Source organism: Sorghum bicolor, chromosome 1 (assembly GCF_000003195.3).
Source record: "Sorghum bicolor cultivar BTx623 chromosome 1, Sorghum_bicolor_NCBIv3, whole genome shotgun sequence".
Classification (NCBI taxonomy): Eukaryota; Viridiplantae; Streptophyta; class Magnoliopsida; order Poales; family Poaceae; genus Sorghum; species Sorghum bicolor.
In genome coordinates this window covers 65616498-65636665 of record NC_012870.2, presented here as the reverse complement: position 1 = coordinate 65636665, position 20168 = coordinate 65616498, and the positions used below count along the sequence as shown (strand labels likewise).

Below are 20168 nucleotides of genomic sequence, written 5' to 3'. Positions count from 1 at the left end.
ACCTCGTATTGACCAGAAAGTTGACTCCACCGCGGGATGCGAAATTTTATCTTTGCTTGATGCATATTCCGGTTACCACCAAATCAAGATGAAAGAGTCCGACCAGCTCGCGACTTCTTTCATCACCCCTTTTGGAATGTATTGCTACGTAACTATGCCTTTCGGCCTTAAGAACGCAGGGGCTACATACCAACGATGTATGCTCCAGGTCTTTGGGAGCCTCATAGGCAAAACAGTGGAAGCTTACGTAGACGACATTGTCGTCAAGTCCAGGCAAGCAAGCGGCCTGGTTGCCGACCTGGAAGAAACGTTTCAATGCCATAGGGCAAAAGGGATCAGGCTCAACCCCGAAAAATGTGTCTTTGGGGTCCCCCAAGGCATGCTCCTCGGGTTTATCGTGTCCGAGCGAGGAATCGAGGCCAATCCAGAAAAAGTTTCGGCCATCGCAAACATGGGCCAGATTCGCAACCTAAAGGGAGTACAGAGGGTCATGGGATGTCTAGCCTCCCTAAGCCGCTTTATCTCTCGTCTCGGGGAAAAAGGGCTACCTCTGTATAGGTTATTAAGGAAATCCGAGCATTTTTCCTGGACCCCCGAGGCCCAGGAAGCCCTCGACAAGCTCAAGGCTCTGCTCACAAACCCTCCCATCCTGGTGCCCCCCACCGAGGGGGAACCACTTCTTCTCTATGTCGCAGCTACCGATCAGGCAGCCAGTGCGGCTGTCGTGGTCGAAAGGAAGGAAAAAGGGCACGCCCTGCCGGTCCAAAGACCGGTGTACTTCGTCAGCGAAGTACTATCCGACACAAAGACCCGATACCCCCAGATCCAAAAACTACTCTACGCTGTGGTTCTGACCTGCCGCAAGCTCCGCCATTACTTCGAGTCTCATCCAGTCTCGGTGATATCATCTTTCCCCCTGAGGGAAGTGATTCAGAACCGAGAGGCCAACAGAAGAATTGCTAAGTGGGCCATAGAGCTCATGGGTGATGGGATCACCTACGAGCCTCGGAAGGCCATAAAATCCCAAGTTCTGGCGGATTTCGTGGCAGAGTGGACCGGGACTCAGCTCCCCCCACCACAGATCCAGCACGAATGCTGGACCATGTACTTCGATGGGTCTTTGATGAAAACCGGGGCCGGCGCGGGCCTCGTTTTCATCTCTCCCCTCAGGGTAAAGATGCGGTATACGATCTGACTCCATTTCACCGCCTCAAACAACACAGCCGAGTACGAGGCCCTCGTCAACGGACTCCACATCGCAATCGAGCTCGGGATCAAATGGCTCGAAGTCCGAGGTTATTCTAGACTCATCATCGACCAGGTCATGAAGAAATCTAGATGCCATGATCCCAAAATGGACGCGTACTGCAAAGCGGTCCGACGCCTGGAGGAAAAGTTCGACGGCCTCGAACTCAACCACGTGTTAAGGAAATATAATGTGGCCACCGACGCGCTTGCCAAGATGGCATCAGAGCGGGCCACAGTCCCCTCGGATGTTTTTGCCAGCGACCTCTACAAGCCTTCCGTCGACTACAAGGGCGATGTGGGGTCGGACGAACTCCCCAACGGGCCAAGTTCCGACCCTAGGGATTCCGCCGCTCCAGAGCAGGAGGCCATGGACATCGAGCCAGAACCACCTGCGTCTGACGACTCGCCTGACTGGCGCTACCCTTTGCTTCAACGCCTCGTCGACGACACTTTGCCCCCGGACCAGGCTGAGGCAAGGCGCGTGGCCCGTCGTGCCAAGACCTTTGTCCTCATCGACGGGGAGATGTACAAACGCAGCCCCTCGGGCGTTCTCATGCGTTGCATCCCTCGTCAAGAGGGAATCAAGCTCCTACAGGACATACACTCGGGGGCTTGTGGCCATCACGCCGCCCCCCGAACGTTGGTAGGAAATGCCTTCCGACAAGGCTTCTACTGGCCCACCGCCGTGGTCGACACCACGAACATCGTGCGGACCTATGAGGGATGCCAGTTTTACGCTCGGTAGATACATCTACCTGCTCAGGCTCTGCAGACGATCCCCATCACCTGGCCTTTCGCTGTCTGGGGCCTCGACCTGGTCAGGCCTCTGCAGAAAGCGCCTGGGGGCTTCACCCACTTGCTTGTCACAATCGACAAGTTCTCCAAGTGGATCGAAGTCCAACCCATCACAAGGATCAAGGCCGAACAGGCGGTGTGGTTCTTCACGGATATCATCCATCGATTTGGAGTGCCGAACTCCATAATCACCGACAACGGCACACAGTTCACCGGGCGAAAGTTCCTGCAATTCTGCGACAGACACCACATACGTGTGGACTGGGCGGCAGTAGCTCACCCCAAGACCAACGGTCAAGTGGAGCGTGCCAATGGCATGATCCTCCAGGGTTTGAAGCCCAGGATCTTCAACCGTCTGAACAAGTTTGGGAAAAGGTGGCTCAAACAGCTACCGGCCGTGGTCTGGAGTCTGAGAACCTCCCGAAGCCGAGCTACGGGCTTCACCCCGTTCTTCATGGTCTATGGGTCGGAAGCCGTCCTCCCCACTGACCTGGAGTACGGGTCCCCAAGGGTACAAGCCTACGATGAAAATAGCGGCAAAATGTTCCAAGAAGACGCGCTGGACCAGCTGGATGAAGCCAGGGACGTAGCCCTCCTACACTCCGCCAAGTACCAGCAGGCCCTCCGCCGATACCATGCGCGACGGATCCGAGGCCGAGCCTTTCAAGTCGGCGACTTGGTGCTAAGGCTCAGACAGAGCAACAAGGATCGTCACAAGTTCACACCCCCCTGGGAAGGACCCTTCGTCATCGCCGAAGTCCTCCGACCCGGCACCTACAAACTCGCCAATGAAGCAGGGGAGGTCTTCAAAAACGCGTGGAACATAGAACAGCTACGTCTCTTTTACCCTTAGAACTTTGTAAAAATTTCTTCGTTCGTTCATTACCATCGAGGAATAAATGAAAGTTTAAGTTATGAGGCCTTTTTCTTATCAGAGAGCCTCGGACCTGCCCAGCAGAGTCAGAGCCTCCCTCGGGGGCTACATGGGGTGAACCCCCTGTGTCGACTCCGAACCTTTTTCCTTTTTTCGCGCAAGTTAAAACAACCCCGACCCAAGGTCTTCCTCCTCTCTCCTAAAAAGACTTAAGAAACCGAAAACTCATCCCCTAAATCCTAGGGCATGAGCCCGAGAAAAGATCTGCGCTCACGAGCAAAGACCGCCTCTACTCACCCTAGATTCGGGGAACGGATTCGGATTTCTAAAAGCCACTAAGGGAAAAGGAAAAAGACTTAGGCTCGGGGACTCTGGCTAGCGCAAAACTCTAAGTAGCTCACCCGACCTCGCGCTGCCGAGGTCGGATCGGCACAAGGAAAAAGAAAATAGCACACTTAGGAAAAAAGCCTAAAAAAGAGCAGTTATACAAACATCCACATTCGACATTAACATTATATATATAATACAAGGCCCACTAGCCTTAATACCCACACAAAGAAAAAAGAAATCTAAGGGTCCTGCTGCCCTGTCTGCCCAGGTCCTTGAGCCCCAAGGGGCGGAAGCTCCACCTCGTCGTCGAAGAAGGCGGACAAGGCATCTCCGGGGGCAGCCGCGGCGTCCTCAAGCCTCTACACCACCTCCTGGGCCTCAGTCTCATCATCCGGGAGAACGTGGCCCTCACAGACCGCCGGCAAGTCAATGCCGGCATAGTGAGAGCTCACCACCACCAGGGCTTTCTTCACCCCGGCGTGGAGCGCCTCCCTCATCCTCTCCCCGGCCCGAGAGTAAAGGGCTTCGACCCGACTCCGTAGCGACGACCCCGACGCTGACACCCCGAGCCCCACACACGCCGAGGTGACCACGGCTTCAAGAGCCGAGCGGTCCGAAGCCTCGGCGTCAAGGGACTTCTGCAGGGCCTCGGCAGTAGAGGTTGCCTTGACCACCTTCCTCTCTAACTCTGTTAAAAAGCAGAAAAAACAAAAAGATTAGGAAGACTAACTCGGAGTGCAAAGGGGGGCCAAGGTAAAAGGCGCAAGTCTTACCCTCGGCTCGCTTCTCGTGCTCCGCCGAGCTCTGATGCCAGCGGGCCACCTGGCTCAGAGCCCCAGCGAGGTCAGCCTGAGTTTGGTTCAGAGCAAGGTCTTTTTCGGCGAGCAGAGCCTCAAGCCGAGCGACCTCACCCTTATACCCCTCGGCCGCCGCCTTCTGCACCTCGGATTCCTGGGCAAGGACCCCAATCCTCTCCTCCAGGGGGGCGACCTTGTCCCGGGCCTCCCAAGCCTCGGTGGCCAGTGCCGAGCACTTCTGCCGAAGCTCGGCAGAAATCTCGCACTCCTTCGCGAGCTCCCCCTCAGCCGCCTCCCTAGCGGCCCTCTCGTTCTCATAAGTCGCCCAGGCATCCCTCTCCCGGCGGAGAAAGACTGACTTCTCCAGGGATGTGGCCTTGAGCGCCTGCAGAGTCATAAGTCGTGCAGGGAGTCAGTACCGCAAAACAGAGCAAAAAAATACTTCGACGTGGGAGGAAGCCTTACCTGGGCCAAATTGAACATGTCGCGGCTCACGAGCTGAGAAGCTCGGTTGATGGCCTCGATGCTGGAACGCCCGCATGCGTCTAGACCCTGCCAGAGATAATTCTCCGACGGGTCGTCCAGAACGAACCTGGCCCCTCCCTCTGTACCATCGAGGTTGGGCCAGAATACGGGGCTCTTACCCCATCGGGCATCGCCCTCCCCTCCCGCCGTGGGTGCCTCAGGCGCCGCACTGGACGCCACGATGGCTCGCCCTTCCTCAGCACGCGCGGGTCGGACCGCACCTCCCAAATCAGCATCCTCCGGAGGAGGCGCAGCCCCGGGGACAAGGGCCGTCTCCTCCGGCCCTTGGGGCTTCGGCGCCTCCGGGTGCTGCCCCTGGTGGCGCTCTCCCACCTCGCAGCTCGGAGGTGGCGGCGACGTGGGCCTAGCCGACCCGGGAGTCGACTGAGCCCCCCTCTTCACGGCCTTCAGGGGGGCCAGTGCCACTGAAGGCGCCTTTTGCTTACGGCTGAGGAACAACACCAAATTAGAAGAAAGAGAAAAACAAAAAATCAGCAGAAGGATCAGAAACCCTATACATACCTCGCTCGGGGAGCAGACTTCTTCTGGGAGCTCGGAGCTCCTTGAGGGCCTCCCTCAGCGCCAGGGGCCGTCGGTCGGCCCCCCGCCTCGCCTGCCGACGGCGCAGGGGGCACCACGGTGGTCTTAGCCTGCGACGCCTCCACCGAGGCACCGGTTCCCTCCCCGGACGCTGGGGAGGGCTCGGCCAGAACCTCTGGCACCACCTGTTGAGGGAGCTCCTCGGATTCGACCCCCGACGCCTTCTCCCCCTCTTGAGGACCCACGGGGGCTGAACCCTCATGAGGGGCGCTGTCCTCGTCATCTACAATAATGTGGGGGACGGCCTGTCCGCCCCCCGGCGCCTGGGTCCCCTCGGGGGCCTCCGACCCACCTCGGGCTTTTGACCCCTCTGGGGCCTCAATCCCCCCGCTGGCAGGAGGGATCACGTCATCCTCTTCCGCCAGCTCGTCGAGCCAGTCGACGTTATCTCCTCTGCCCTCTATCTCCGAGACTGAAGTCTCAGGAGACGGAGGCGGGGCGACCCCCGCCTTCTCGGCTTCACAGCGGTTCTTGGAGGCGATCTCCCGCCTCTCTGCTTTTCGCGCCGCCTTGGCTTTCTTGTCCTCCTTCGCCTTTTTCTGTTCCTCATTCCAGGCCCTATTCTTGGCCCGGATCTCCTTGTCCTCAGGGACTGGGGGAAGAGAGTCCCTGACGAGCCCCAACCCCTATGAAGCAAACAGATAAAAGGGGAGTCAGGCAAAAGAAAAAACGGATACAAGAAATCGAAACAAAGGACACCTTCTTACCAGGGAAATATAGCCCTTTTTAGGGCGCATCGGCACCACCCGGGAATTCTTCATCTCAGGGTGCGTCGTCTTCTCCACCCGGGCGGTGATGTCCGAAGCCGATATCGGCTCGGCTAACATCCTCGTCCCTGCCCAGGGGACGTCCCGGGTCATCTCGAACATGGGCACCCGATGCTGCGCCAGCGGAAGCAGGCTCCTCTTGTGGAACGCTATTGCCACCGTGGCCACAGTGACTCGGGCATCTCGCAGCTTCTGAAGCCCCACAAGAAGCGGGGCGAGCTTCTTCTGCTCCTCTGACGGAGCGCCCCACGCCCACTTCTGGGGGGCCTCCGTCACCATCTTCCCGGTGTACTTCAGCAGGAGACCGCCGTCATTACGGAGGTAGAACCACGCACTCTGCCACCCCCGGTTTGACGAGGGCAACGAGCTCCAGATGTATAATCCGGACCGTTAATGACGAAGCTGCAGCGTGCAGCCACCGCCTCGCAGGGGGATCTTCTCTTTCCCCACGTAACGGGCCGACATCTCCGCCTTGAAGAGGTGAAGCCAGAGGTTCCAATTGACAGGAACCCCCAGGAATCCCTCACAAACCGTGGCGAAGACGGCGGCCTGCATCACCGAGTTGGGATTCAGGTTGTGCAGCTCCACTTCGTAGTAGTGGAGGATCGCCCTGATCAGGCGGCCGGCCGGAATCCCGAACCCCCGGTCTAAGAACGACAGGAAGCAGACCACATAGCCCGACGGCGGGTTTGGCTCCCTGTCGTTCGCCGAAGGAACGATCCACTCCGGGAACCCGACATCCTTGAGAGGACGGAGAATCCCGGCCTTCACGCGCGCCTCCAGCGCGGACTTGGTCACGTTGCAGGGCGGCCACGCCTCAACGCCGGCCATGGCTTTGGGAGGAAGAGGAATGTCTGCGCGGCGGAAGTGGAGGAGATGGCGGCAGAAGAAAGGGCAGGAGGCAAGAACTTTGTTGCGCAGGAGCGAGAGGAAAGAAACCAAGCCCCCAGTGGCCGCTTTTATAGAAGGGGCGCGCCACGATCACGCCCCCTGCGAAGAAGGCCAAGAGGGAGGAAGAGCAACCATCGCCCACTCCCCAGGTGAAAAATTCGAAGCGCCAACTCCCTCCGATTCTCGCGCCCGCCGCACGCGCGCATTTATTTCGCAGGTGAAACGTCCCATCCAGCCAGCGCGAGACGGCACGGCCGTTTCGACTCCCCACGCACCGCGCCTCAAAAGAAGCGTCCTGAAAAGTTATGTCAGGGCAGTTCCTTCTAGGGGACGCGGCGCCCGACCCCCCGCTGACCAAGCGTCGCAGGAAGGTCTCCGTCGGGTACAGTTTTCCTTCTCGCCCGACCCCATCAAAACCCCGAGCAAAAGCTGCAAGGCGGTTTCCCGTCGGGCGCAGATTCCGTCTCGCCCGACCCCAACACTACAAAACGAGTCTGAAAAAAGCCTTTTTGAGGCCCAAAATCCCCAGGCCATGGCCACCTACGTTCCAGAGGTTGCGAGACTGACCTGCGACACATGTTTGAAAGGTCCTTGTTTGGTTTTGGTAATTGAGTGACAACTTAGGTGGACTAATAGTGTTTATGTGAGATACACAGGAGATTAGTCCACAGGTGATGATATGATGGAGGAGCTCATTGCATATGAGACATGACATGGAGTCATGTGACCAAGGTGGAGAAGATCAAGATGAGGCTTGGCTTGATGGACCGGTTGCAAGAGTGAAGGGCAAGTCGGAGGCTTTGAAGCGAGGGACCGCGTGTGACGGTGAAGCTTGAGCAAGACTTGGCGCCGATGGACCGAGGCAACGGTGAAGAGCAAGTGAGGTCAAGATCGATGAACCAATACGGTCACGTGATGATATGAAGTGGATCATATCATTTGATGATTGGTTGGTGCATGTGTTGCATCAACATTGGAGGAGATGGAATGGAAAGTGCAAGGCAAAGGTATAACCTAGGGCATTTCCATTTCACCGGTCATAGGTGTGTAGAGAAGTTTATGACCGGATTTAGGATAGATGGCCGTACTATCAAGAGGGGCAAACTTGTTTGCATATCGGTCATCTAGTGCCACTTGAGCGATCTAACTTTGCATATGTGTTAGGATCGAGTTGTGTGGCAAGTTGAGAGGCTAACTCCTTTGGGAAAATGTTTGTGAAAAGCTAACACACTTGCACAAGGTGGTGGACACTTGGTGGTGTTGGCACATTTGCAAAGGAGGTGGTGTTCCTTGGGCGCTTTTTGAGAAAATTAAGTGCATATTTTCTATTACGCCAGTGGGAAATTTGGAGAAGTCGCGGGAGTGTTTCTCAGTAGGAAACACTCACCGGACGCTCTGCGCGGAGGCACCGGACGCTGGCCTTTAGCGTCCGGTGTGCTGTCGGGTGCAGCAGAGTGCACCGGACGCACCGGAGAGCGTCCGGTGCTCAGCGTCCGGTGTGAGGGGTTTTTGCAACCCTCTCTGCGCACGAGTCCGGTGAGCACCGGACCGTCCGGTGCCCAGCGTCCGGTGAGGTCGCGAGTTTGACACCCTCTCTGCGCACGAGTCCGGTGAGCACCGGACCGTCCGGTGTGGACTTGCAGAGCGTCCGGTGGTGCTGTGCAGGCGCGCGTGCGCAGTAGCCGTTGGCGGCAACGGTCGAGTTCAAACGGCTAGTGACACGTGGCTGACGCCTGAGCACCGGACACTGGGAGTTGAGCGTCTGGTGGCTCCCTGTGAGCGTCCGGTGCCCACGTGTTTTGCCCAGTGAAGGGGCAACGGCTAGTTTAGCCCTTGGGGCTATAAATAGAAGTGGTGGCCGGCCTTGGCCGGTGCTGAGCACCCTTGGGACTTAGTGTCCATGCTTGGGGAGTGCTAGTGAAGCCTCTAACTCACATATGCTTGATAGTGTTCATCCGATTGTGTGAGTGAGCGATTCTAGTGCGTTGCATTGAGAGATTGCATCGAGTGGCACTAGGTGTTCGTGTTGCAAGCCGGTGGTGCTTGTTACTCTTGGAGGTTGCCACCTCCTAGACGGCTTGGTGGCTTGTGACTCCGTTGAAGCACGCAAGGAGATTGTGCGGTGCTCTGGAGAAGAGATTGTGAGGGGGTACGGTGCTCACCCCGCGGGGATCGCGAAGAGCAACTCTAGTTGAGCGAGACGTGAAGAGCAACAAGTGGTCCGGCCGGGTCAAGTGCTAGAGCTTGTGGTAAGCACTCCACGTGGGAGAGTGTGACTTGCGGGTCACCACTAGCAAGAGGACCGGCGGCAACCTTGGAGCTTGTCTCAACGGGGACGTAGCTTGGTGGCAACCAAGTGAACCTCGGGAGAAAATCATCGTGTCAACTTTGTTCTTCCCGTTGGTTTGCAAGTCCCTAACACAAGCTTGTATTTACATTCATTTATTTGTGCTTGTGTAGTTGCTCTTGTAATTAGTTAGCTTGTGTAGCTTGCTAGTTACCTTCTTGCTTGTGTAGCTAGAAGTAGCTCCCTTGCGTGACTAATTTGGTTTGTGTAACCTTATTAGTCACATTGCTTAGTTTGTGTAGCTAAGTAAGTTGCGCTCTCTAATTTGGCATTAGTTGCCTTGTTATTGAGCTTCCTAGTGAGCTTAGGAGCTTTGTGCTTTTGCTTACTAGTTGTGTAGGAGCTCCTCCGGTTGGCAAAGTACTAGTTGCATAGGTTTGTGTGACCTTGCTCCTAGAATTGTTTAGGTGAGCTCTTGCTAAGGTAGCACCTTGCTTGCTTGTTTAGGATCTTTTCAAGGTGCTAGAGAACTTAGATAGAGGGGTGTAGTCTTGGCTAGACCGATAGTTTTAATTCCGTATTTGTTTCGGTTAGCCGACGTAATAAGTTTTAGAAAGGACTATTCACCCCCCCTCTAGTCCGCCATCTCGACCCTTCAAGATTCGAACAGTCGCCTCAGGATGACTGAGCGAGGGATGACTAAAGATGAGCACAATAGAGGCCAAGGTCCGAGCCCCATAGGGAGTCGGCGCATCTTTACAAGTCATATCCGAGACCCATGCGGGTGTCACGTGAGTGGGATCCCATCGAGGGAGGCATCGAGCCCCTGGAACCTAACGAACGGTTCCGACATCCACCGTGACTGCCCTCGGGTACTTTTTGAGATGTGCCCCTAAGGCCACTAGCCGACCCCTATCGAATGGGACTCGGACATCCACTTGGATCTACCCGCCTGCAGCTCCCGGGAAGCGTCGTCGCTCGCCCATCGAGGGTAGTACGGCAAGACCCACCCCTCCTCCGAACGAAAGGAAGAATGAGGGACGTAATTATAAGACGAGAAAGAACCTGATCGACCCTTTTGGGGAAAGGGTTCGGGGGCTTCCTCGCACCATGGGAAAAGGCACCACGTGTAAAGAACGCGCAACCTATCCCTCAAAAATACTCCAGACTATAGATGTAAGGGGTAAAAGCCTTTGAAGGAATAACACCATTCCTCCAAAAGGCTCGGGGGCTACACCCGGCGGGTGCGCTCGCGCGCACCCTCTGAGAAAAGTAAAAAGCTCCCAGTCAACAAGCAGTCCCTGGGGAAAGAACCTCTAAAGAGGTGACCCCACCCCTTCAGAGGCTCGGGGGCTACTGTTGGGTACCATAAAAAGGGATACCCAAATCAGAGCAATAAAAAACGCAAAAAACATACTAACCACAATCACCGGGGTACGGGCCCCAGTTCATTCAACTCGCCCGACCCCCCAGGGCCTCGGACGCAAGTTCCGACTCGCCCGACCCCTCAGGGCCTCCGACGCAAGTTCCGACTCGCCCGACCCCTCAGGGCCTCGGACGCAAGATCCGACTCGCCCGACCCCTCAGGGCCTCGGACGCAAGTTCCGACTCGCCCGACCCCTTAGGGTCTCGGACGCAAGTTCCGTCTCGCCCGACCCCTTCCAGACTCGGGCGCCGGACCCCATTCCACCTGGGAAGCAAGACTTCTACCGCACGGCACCGTACTCACGACGTGACAGGCGCGATGACTCCCATACCGCAGCAGGGCAGGGTGTCGACTGTTCCAACCACCCTGGGCACTGCAGCTTCACCTTTTTCACTGTGTGCCCTTACCTCTTTCACTATGGCGTACTGCCTCACAGTAGAAAGGGAATGGGGGAGGTTAATCAGCACCACTATTTGAGGTCTTTTCCCACTATCGACGGGACGACCTGCAGTACCGGCGATCCGACCCCCATGACTTCCACAGGGCTCGGCAAACCTCCACAGGAGTGACCATCCCTCAAGGACAAGATGAACAGGCTTCAACAGGGTCGGGGCTGTAACTCTTCCACTCAGGGAAATCAACTCATGTAAATCTCTGTCTCCCCTTGAGGCTATAAAAGGGGAGCCAGGGCTCATAGCTAGGATCAAGGTTCATGCACACGCCCACCGCACTCTTTCACAGAGCAGCGACCCGCACTCTGTCCACCGCTAAGTCGAGACCTAGGACTTAGCCCTCTCTCGCAACCTGCTTGTACCCCCTACTACAAGCACCTTTGGGTGCAAGGTTATACAGAACCCCCGATCACACTGGACGTAGGGCATTTTTGGCCCGAACCAGTATAAACTCTCTGTGTCTCACTTGCATCACCATCCAAATTTGGGTAGTCACGCAGACTTATACTTGTTAATGCCAAGACCACGAGTCTAGACACCGACACATATATATACCGACATGGACTGTCTAGGCTCCTAGCTAGGCCATTTTTTATCGAGGTGGGCCTTAATTATAATGTGTCCGCCTCGGTAAATGAATTAACCGAGACGTTTGAGTTAGAACAACCGCCTCGGTTAGACAGTTTTTTAAGGCGACCTTCTCGGTTCCTAATTAACCGAGGCTGTTGGCTTGGCCGGCTGCCCTGTCACGAGTAACTGAGGTGCGCAACCAGCCTAGCTGTCTTGGAGCCCATTTCAAAAACATCTCGGATAAGATTTTGTGCACTAGTAATCTAGTGTAGATACTAGATAGACCACTATATTATGATTAGTGAAGGATGTGGACGCCACGTCGGCCGTTTAGAAAAGGGGGCGAAGAAACACACACGACCTGTATTTCCCTTTCAAAAAACGAGGACACCGCGCACTGACAAAACGTGTGTGCATATATATTTCAAACGGTCAGCCCTAGTTAATCAGATATGGTAGCTGGTAGTAGCCAGCCATCTCCATTGTTTATTGAGTGTGTAGCAGCAGTTGGTCTTCAAGTAGTATATATAGTGACATCTCCATCCACCATCTCCATGTTTATGACTTTGTCGTCGAGACTCGAGATATCCGTGCGTTCAAGGTTAGCAATTTATTCAAGGTAAATGGTACGTCAGCGTTTTGGACTTCTAGTTTGAGCTGCTGGCCTGGCCTGGCCTGGCCTGGGTGATGTATGTTACTAGTACAATTCGCGCACCCTAGCGCGCGTAGGTAAACATAATACAGGTTTTTACATGAAATTAGGTAAGAAAATTTACAAAGTATAGTAGACAAATATTTATAAATTAAATGTAATATAGGTTTCATACACAAGGAACATATGTTTAATTTTTAGGTTGAAAAAGAACTACGAACAACATACAAATATATACAAAGATATCTATAGCACAGTGAAAGAGATAAAGAACAGTACATAAGTACTACTGTCTCTAAAAGTTCACCCAAAAAAAAAGTGAAAGGAAAATTATGCTTCATGGTGAGCACCGAGGTGGTTGCCGAAGAGACATGGGCTAATGAGTGTGTCAGGCTTCTTCCTACAGAAGTTTAGTGTTAAGTACTGCAAGATGTATTTCGATATATGCTAATTATGATGAAGTTATTGTAACCATAAATTTGCTAAATAGTGTATCTAAAAGAGAATATTTAGTGTCATAGTAAGAATGAACGAATTTAGGAATTGTTCTACGAAGGAGACGTCTCCTTTGGCAGTTCCATGGAAGCAAGAAAACACCTAGATATATACTCCTTTAGCAGTAGACTCTATTCAAGTTTTGTGGAGGCAACTTTTTCATCATATTGATGTAAGAATTTTCTCATCCAGAATGACTTTATGCAGTGTAGATACTTTTGTCAATATAGATATAGCAATGTCTGAGAAAAAACATGGACATATAGAGAAGATGCAGTTGAAGCAAAACGAGGAATTGACCAAGATTGTAGCATCATTTATAAAATGAGGAATTGACCTTAATATTCAGAAGTTGCAATGAGGCATATTCTTTGCCGTGCTGCTTGCTAAAAATTGTGAAAGGGTCCCCCATCTACATGCACATGTAAATGTATAGTGCACAAGATTAATGACTCAGAAAAACAAACATGGAAATTAGATTAGGACACTATGATGGCTCCATGTTCTCAGATAGTGGCGATGCTGTCATCGATAGACATAACGGCTGACAAAGGTCCTGAAGAGAAGCCATGGAACTATTTCAGCAGGTCCAGAATTCTTAATTATATTGCCTGCAGTTCAAGTTTAGGCTAAAACCAAATTTGGGCAGTACAGATCGAGGTGGTCCATCCCTCCTCCTGCACTTGTGTTTTGCCGCTCTCCTATTCTTCTCAGATGGACAAGCACTTTTCCTCTGCTTCAAAGACACCTCTTCTCACGGCATGGCTCCATCCTTGTATAAGTCTGCGAAACTGCAGAGTTATCAAATTTAAGTGGCAAGGCATGAAATTAAAGGAAACTGTAATGTAATAGATATTCAGAGCCCATCACATGGCCTGAAACTATGAAGTACCAACAGATCAGATGCCCAACATTATCTAAGTCCTCTATATAATTTACATTCCCTTGTTGCTAGGTGTTACAAGGCATCCTATCTCATGTTATTTTCTTTGTCCTTATTTTATCAAGGCAAAAATTTTGTAATGAGTTTTCATCTTTGAAAACTGGAAGTGGCCTTAAATGCTGATTCTGCAAGTGTACAGTAGGAAACACAAGGAGTTATAGAACCAACACATGAACAGGGGTAACATACAAGAGAAGAAATGGAGGAAAACCAAATCTATGGTTAACACCTTGTAGAAGTAAGAACCTTGCAAAGAAGCATTATTCATAAATGTGTTGTAATAATAGGATAAAAAGCTATCAGATGCATACCCAATGATAGACGTGTTAGTAAAAAATGTAAGGACCACATTAAATATACCCCAGTGCAATTTAACCTCAATTACTAAACTTGAAAATTGCTAAATCTGCAAACGGGGGTTTGTGGCATTTTTTTAGGATGAAATTCATCACAGCGATTCAAAACATAAGAACCACATTAAATATACCACAGTTCAACTTAACTTGGGCCACTGATTTGGGAAACGACGTAATCTGCAAACGGGGGTTTTCGTGGCATTTCTTTAGGATGAAATTCAGCACTGCAACTCCAAACATATCGGTACTGTGGGAGTGCGCTAATGTTAATACTGTATTTTAGAACTGAAATACACATGCCATGTATATGGCATCTACCTGATGCTACGGCCCATGTGTGCTCTATGATGTTACTCAGACGTTAAGGGACATGAGTGGCCAGACCAAACTTCCTTTTAAAAAAAATTGGTTCAACATTAGAGTAGCGATTTTAAAATGCCTATGGAAATTAAATTCGAAAAAGGCATGAAACATTACCAGGTATTGTGTGAAATTTGATAACACATTTACAGCAAAAACTATATTGAAAGGACAAAGGCCATGTGTGTCAAACCATTTTATCATTTTATCAAAAATAAAATTTTTAGTGTACGACAACAAAACCTACTGGTTAACTTGGCATCATGAAAGTGATATGTATGACAACAAATTTCTTGTTTGCATGTTTTGTATGTACAGAGCCAAGTGACAAATAATTGCGTCATTGCATTGACCGTGTTACCTTGAAGGTCGACAATGGCATGGCTAGCTATCTCCTGCCAATTTGGGAATTTCTCAAAAAGATATTGTATTAGCATCCCAAACTGCATGATAAGAAATATGATTTAGTTAGTATGCTGCCTGTGTAGCAGTTAAAAGTGTCAATCTTTGAGGCCACATGCACGAAACCAAGGTACAAAATTTTGAGCCAGACACAATGTAAGCATAATTTTACTTCTGATAAAATGGAAATGTGTTCATAAGAAAGCGGGCTATAAAAAGAATGTGCAGAACATAATGGGGAATGCACTAACATGAATTGGCACATGGTTAGAAAGTTGCCAGAGCTTCTTAGAGGCCTCAGTAATGTGTCGATCATCATTTGTTCATGAATCTGGAGCTTAAGGGCATGCTAACAAATGGGCCACTCTCCAAAAATTGCATAATACCGGTAAACAGGACATGCCCACTACCTCACAGGTGAACGAACATTAGATCATATCCTTAAGCAATAGATACGGAATTTTGATCATAGGTATATAATGGGCATGCGTTTGAGGTAACAAATTGTGGTGTGTGTTTGGAGAAGGAATTTTTTAAGAAGAAAACATTAGAACATAAGCAGACATAGGCGGGAGCTGTGCAAGTAGCCCATCAATGTTCTGCCGCATGAGTAGGTTCCTGAAATCCAAAACAAGGTAGGCAGGGCTGAGAAACTGATAAAAAAATCAACGATGCAAACTCATACCTCTCTAATCAAAACTCTAAAAGGAAATCTACGTACGCTAGCAGTCTGACATCAGTTTTATTGACAAGACCCATGAAAGTACAAGCTGTGAAATTATATAATTCCAAGTATTTCTACCATGAAGATTTCTAAAACTAGCTGAGAAAACAAAAAAGATTGAATACCCTATCTATCCATGGAATGGGCTCTGGTTGGCACCCTACCTTGTCTCTACAGCAGCAGACCTGCAATGCTTATTTCTGCTTCAATCCAGGTTGTGGAAGATCAAATCATTTGACAGAAATAACAAAGTGCACGAACAATGGCATGCAATAACTCTTTACCTTCATCGATAATTCATTAAAGAAAATGTATGACAATATGGCAATAAAATATATTGCTATAATTAATTTATTTCATTAATATATAGTATCCTATAACACAGGTTCCATTTCCCCTGGTGTGGAAAAGGTATTTAATCTCTCAAACACCAACAATGTGAGCTGTTTAAAAAATCTATGACTGAAACATTACCTGTGAGTCTGTGACCAACAAGCTAGCTAAAAGGGACATCCCCTCTCTCCGTTGCCACATTACCTCTACACTTTTGAACTCAGCAAAGAGCAAATGCAGTTCCCCTGTTTCCTTTGACACACTACCTGTACTGTATCTCTACTATACATTGAGGATTGAACTCAGCAAAGAGCAAATGCAGTTCCCCTCTTTCCTTTGACACACTACCTGTACTCTATCTCTACTATACATTGACGAATCTTTGTAGAGGGAAACGACGGAAGGCAAACGACGGAAGGCAAAGAACAAACCTGCGCAGGAAACGACGGCAGCCCTGCAGATCCGGACTGACGGAAGGCAAAAAGCAGAGAAACCACCAGAATCCCTCCAGATCCCCACGAACCGATGGCCAAAGATGAATCTGGGACACCAACGATGGAAGAAGATACAAGCTCGTGTTTCTCCGCGGCGCAGGTACTGCTGCAGAACCCCCCGCACGGTAGGTTATCCGGTGAACCCGGACTGACACTGCAGCGTGGGTGGCCCTGTGGGAACCCCCACCTCCACCACCTGCGCGGTAGCGCGTACGGTGGACTCGCCGAACGACACAGCGAGGGAACGACAATGCGGCGGAGACTGCGAGAGCGAGGAAGGCGGCGGAGACTGCGAGAGCGAGGAAGACGAAAGGGCACGAGAAGAAAAGGGGAAAAGATATTTATCTGTCCAGGGCGTGAAGGATCCAGAGCCAAGGGACCGTTTCTATGCCACCCTGGACCAATCGAAGGCGCAGCAGCCGACGTGTCGCTGAAGTGGCCCAATCAGAAGAATTGGGGCGACGTGTACCCCCTCCCGACGCTGCGGGTAACATAGGATTGTAGAGGTAAATGTGCTCTCTCGAATTCCTGGATATTTTATGTGTAGAGCACATATGTCTGGTGTAGACCTGAGTCTCTCTTGAAAAGGCCTTGTTTAGGGCTTGTTTAGATCCAAAAACTTTTTAGATTTTGACACGGTAGCACTTTCGTTTTTATTTGACAAACATTGTCCAATTATGGAGTAACTAGGCTTAAAAGATTCGTCTCGCGATTTACAGACAAACTGTGTAATTAGTTTTTATTTTTATTTTTATTTAATACTTCATGCATGTGCCGCAAGATTCGATGTGATGGGGAATCTTGTAAAGTTTTGGGTTTTTGAGTGCATCTAAACAAGGCCTTAGTTCACCCCAAAAACCAAAAAATTTTCAAGATTTTCCGTCACATCGAATCTTTCGACACATGCATGAAGCATTAAACATAGACGAAAATAAAAATTAATTACACAGTTTACCTGTAAATCACGAGACGGATCTCTTGATCATAGTTAATCCATCATTGAATAATATTTGTCACAAACAAACGAAAATACTACAGTTGTGAAATTCAAAATCTTTTCGCATCTAAACAAGGCTAAAGTCGGATTGGATGGATACCGGCAGATACGGTATCATAAATAGAACATGCATACTCCTACCGCCGTAGCAGACTACCTAGCAGAGATGTGGTTCAACTGTCACCGCACGTATAGTTTATAAAACCGACCTGCCAGCTTGTCGTAATCTACAGTCGTAGCTGGTCCACGTACGGTTCTTATCTTCTTGATCAGTAGTAGAATGACACGTACATGTGGTCATGTGGGCTATCTTGATCGTTTACCATCGTATAGATAATATATGTTGCTCTCTTTTTCTAAATTATAAGACGTTGTACCTTTTCTAAATTCATAACTTTGTTATGTATTTAAATATACGTTATATCTAGGTTCGTAACAAAAGTAAAATCTATGCAAATATAAAAGCACCAAACCGTTTTATAATTTGGAAACGAAGGAGTAATTAGCGAATAGTATGTCCAACAGATTACCCCTTTTTATATCTTTTGATCAAAAACATGTATAAACCATATATATCCTATTATGAGTAAGAATCATTTTTTCTCTTCTCATTCAAAGGGACTACCAAAAACTCATCTCTATATCTCCACTGCGATATAGTTTTATGTTTAACGTAATTAATTCCTAAGCAATCTTGACACAAACCATCGTATTCACTGAAAAGTTTACACAATTGTTTACTGAATAATAAACACTTACTGAATAATAAACACTCGTCCTATATATCTAGGTTTTGGATGCCTAAACCTCCATGATCCTTCAGTTGGCAAATTAAGAATAGACCATTTTACCAATCTATACTTCTTTTTGTGCTGATTATACCGCTAGAAAAAAAAACCCGATCAACATTAGTATTTAATTTCTTGATAATACCACTAGGTACCTAAAATAAGAAAATATAGACATTGGTTAACTGGATGGAGCAGAATTAATAACATTAGTATATTCCTCCTATAAAGAGTTTTTTAATATCTCTTTCTAACGACTCTCTCCGTTTAAAAAAATATTATTATAAAATCAGATGCGTATACCAATGCAGCTAGAAAAAAATACCAAAATACCGCGCGCAATGCATTCACCATGCCGTACGGTAGTACTCCACAAGCTTCTGGAGCATACGGCGTGGACAAAAAATGAATGAGGGAGAGGGTGCCCGGACGTTCGCACAGGGCCGTCTCTATAATTTTGAGGCCCTTTGTGCAAACAAAAAGGTAAGGACCCATCAAATATTTTTTTTTATATATCAAATATATAAAATATATAGTACAACTAAAAAGAATTAATTTGCACCATATGTTTTAGTTTATAAAAGGTAATTATAGTACAACAAATAAATAAATAGAATAGAATTAGAAATTTAGAACTCTATCACGGAATACTAACAACAAAATTGGTGAAGTCTCGATCATCCATGCCTTTACTCTTCTTGCTCCAGTGTCTAGTAGTGACATCGTGTGCGGACGTGTGGTGTTAGCGTGTCATGGAGCCACATTGTTGTATTGGACAATTGGGTAATAGGACGAGAAGACGATAAAGAGGAGGCTCAACTAATCAATCAAGCGAGAATATGAAACAACACTAGCAATATGTGGATGTGGATGACGTGCTGATTAATGAATTTCTTTTTTAAATTAATTGATGAATTTCTATAGTGTTTGTATAAACATTCAAAAAATTAGATAAATCTATATACTAAATATTATATATATTACATATATATTTATAGGCCCCTTAGCACCGTGGGCCCCCGGCCGTCGCACCGGCTGCCTATCCCCTAGAGACGGCCCTGCGTTCGCATGTTTTTTTTTTTTACTTTTTAACAAGTATGACAGCCACTTTTTAACACAGATAGATCGATGTGCCTAGCAAATGGGTCCCACATAGGACATGGTACCCTATCCCGCTATCTAGGATTGCATTTTTTAAACAAAGTTTGAATGCTAGGATTTATTTTTTTTTTACATGGAGGGAGTAGACAACTTCTTTTCAATTCTCTCTTCAATTCCTTTACGATCTTTGTAATTAAGGTTCCTATAGTTCGGGTAAATCTAGGTGCGTGCCTCAAATCTAGGTGCGTGCCTCATTTACAACCAAATAATTATGAGTGTTCACTGCCAGGCTGTGGGTTTTTCTTGACAGACAAAAATCGACAGGAAAGCCTGAAAAACCATCAGAAATATAATTCCTGACAGGCAGCAATCAGGAAACAGCTGACAGAAACACTGAAAAAACGAACTTTTTTTGACAAACGGCTGTAAGAAAACAAGTTCTGACGGTTATTATTGACCAGCCAAATACCGGCTCCTAACTGTGTAGCCATCAGGAAAACACCTCGACAAGAATCACACATTTCTCCTGTTATACAATGCCGACACGAAAAGACAATCAGAACTCATATTCGATGTAAACTTGGGTATTCCCACTTCCACATTATAAAAAAATGAATCCTTAGGCTTAAAATATAGCCATATTACCACCATTATATAACTCATATTCGATGTAAACTTGGGTATTCCCACTTCTATATTATAAAAAAATGAATCCTTAGGCTTAAAATATAGCCAATATCACTGCGAATTAGTAATTATAGACCAATATTTGCTTTCTAGACTAGAGACTTCTAATCGAAAGGTCAGTTTTTTACTTGTTTTGAGTTGAAATATACAAAAATACTATAGATTATAGCATTATACATTTATATATATAAGTATATATACATATCTACATAAAAGTGCACCGGAACAGTTAGGTAGAATATCGGGGAATACCCCTAAATCCACCCATGATCAT

General features: G+C 48.8%; 3 protein-coding genes across 3 annotated transcripts; 1 reads left to right on the top strand and 2 right to left on the bottom strand.

The window, feature by feature from the left end:
• On the top strand, positions 1355–1993 carry LOC110432427. The gene has a single exon (XM_021452822.1). It carries the CDS (start codon positions 1355–1357, stop codon positions 1991–1993), a length of 639 nt encoding a protein of 212 aa, XP_021308497.1.
• On the bottom strand, positions 3373–5906 carry LOC110432424 (skin secretory protein xP2-like). Its single transcript, XM_021452817.1, has 5 exons — positions 5877–5906; positions 5092–5795; positions 4510–5017; positions 4311–4429; positions 3373–3385 (listed from the first exon to the last, which is right to left on the bottom strand). Exons 1-5 carry the CDS (start codon positions 5904–5906, stop codon positions 3373–3375), a joined length of 1374 nt encoding a protein of 457 aa, XP_021308492.1.
• Positions 12987–18460, bottom strand: LOC110432420. Its single transcript, XM_021452813.1, has 4 exons — positions 18440–18460; positions 16259–16666; positions 14730–14811; positions 12987–13500 (listed from the first exon to the last, which is right to left on the bottom strand). Exons 1-4 carry the CDS (start codon positions 18458–18460, stop codon positions 13448–13450), a joined length of 564 nt encoding a protein of 187 aa, XP_021308488.1. The 3' UTR covers positions 12987–13447.

Excerpts from the sequence above, each read along its gene's own strand:
- LOC110432420 (XM_021452813.1), bottom strand. The coding sequence starts at position 18,460 with ATGGTGAATGCATTGCGCGCG. Across the intron at positions 14,812-16,258 it reads TGCCGTCGTTTCCTGCGCAG|TTTGGGATGCTAATACAATA; the intron begins GTTTGTTCTTTG and ends CTTATCATGCAG. Across the intron at positions 13,501-14,729 it reads TGCCATTGTCGACCTTCAAG|TTTCGCAGACTTATACAAGG; the intron begins GTAACACGGTCA and ends ATAACTCTGCAG.
- LOC110432427 (XM_021452822.1), top strand. The coding sequence starts at position 1,355 with ATGGACGCGTACTGCAAAGCGGTCCGACGCCTGGAGGAAAAGTTCGAC.
- LOC110432424 (XM_021452817.1), bottom strand. The coding sequence starts at position 5,906 with ATGCGCCCTAAAAAGGGCTATATTTCCCTG. Across the intron at positions 5,796-5,876 it reads AAAAGGGCTATATTTCCCTG|GGGTTGGGGCTCGTCAGGGA; the intron begins GTAAGAAGGTGT and ends TTTGCTTCATAG. Across the intron at positions 5,018-5,091 it reads AAGTCTGCTCCCCGAGCGAG|CCGTAAGCAAAAGGCGCCTT; the intron begins GTATGTATAGGG and ends GTTGTTCCTCAG.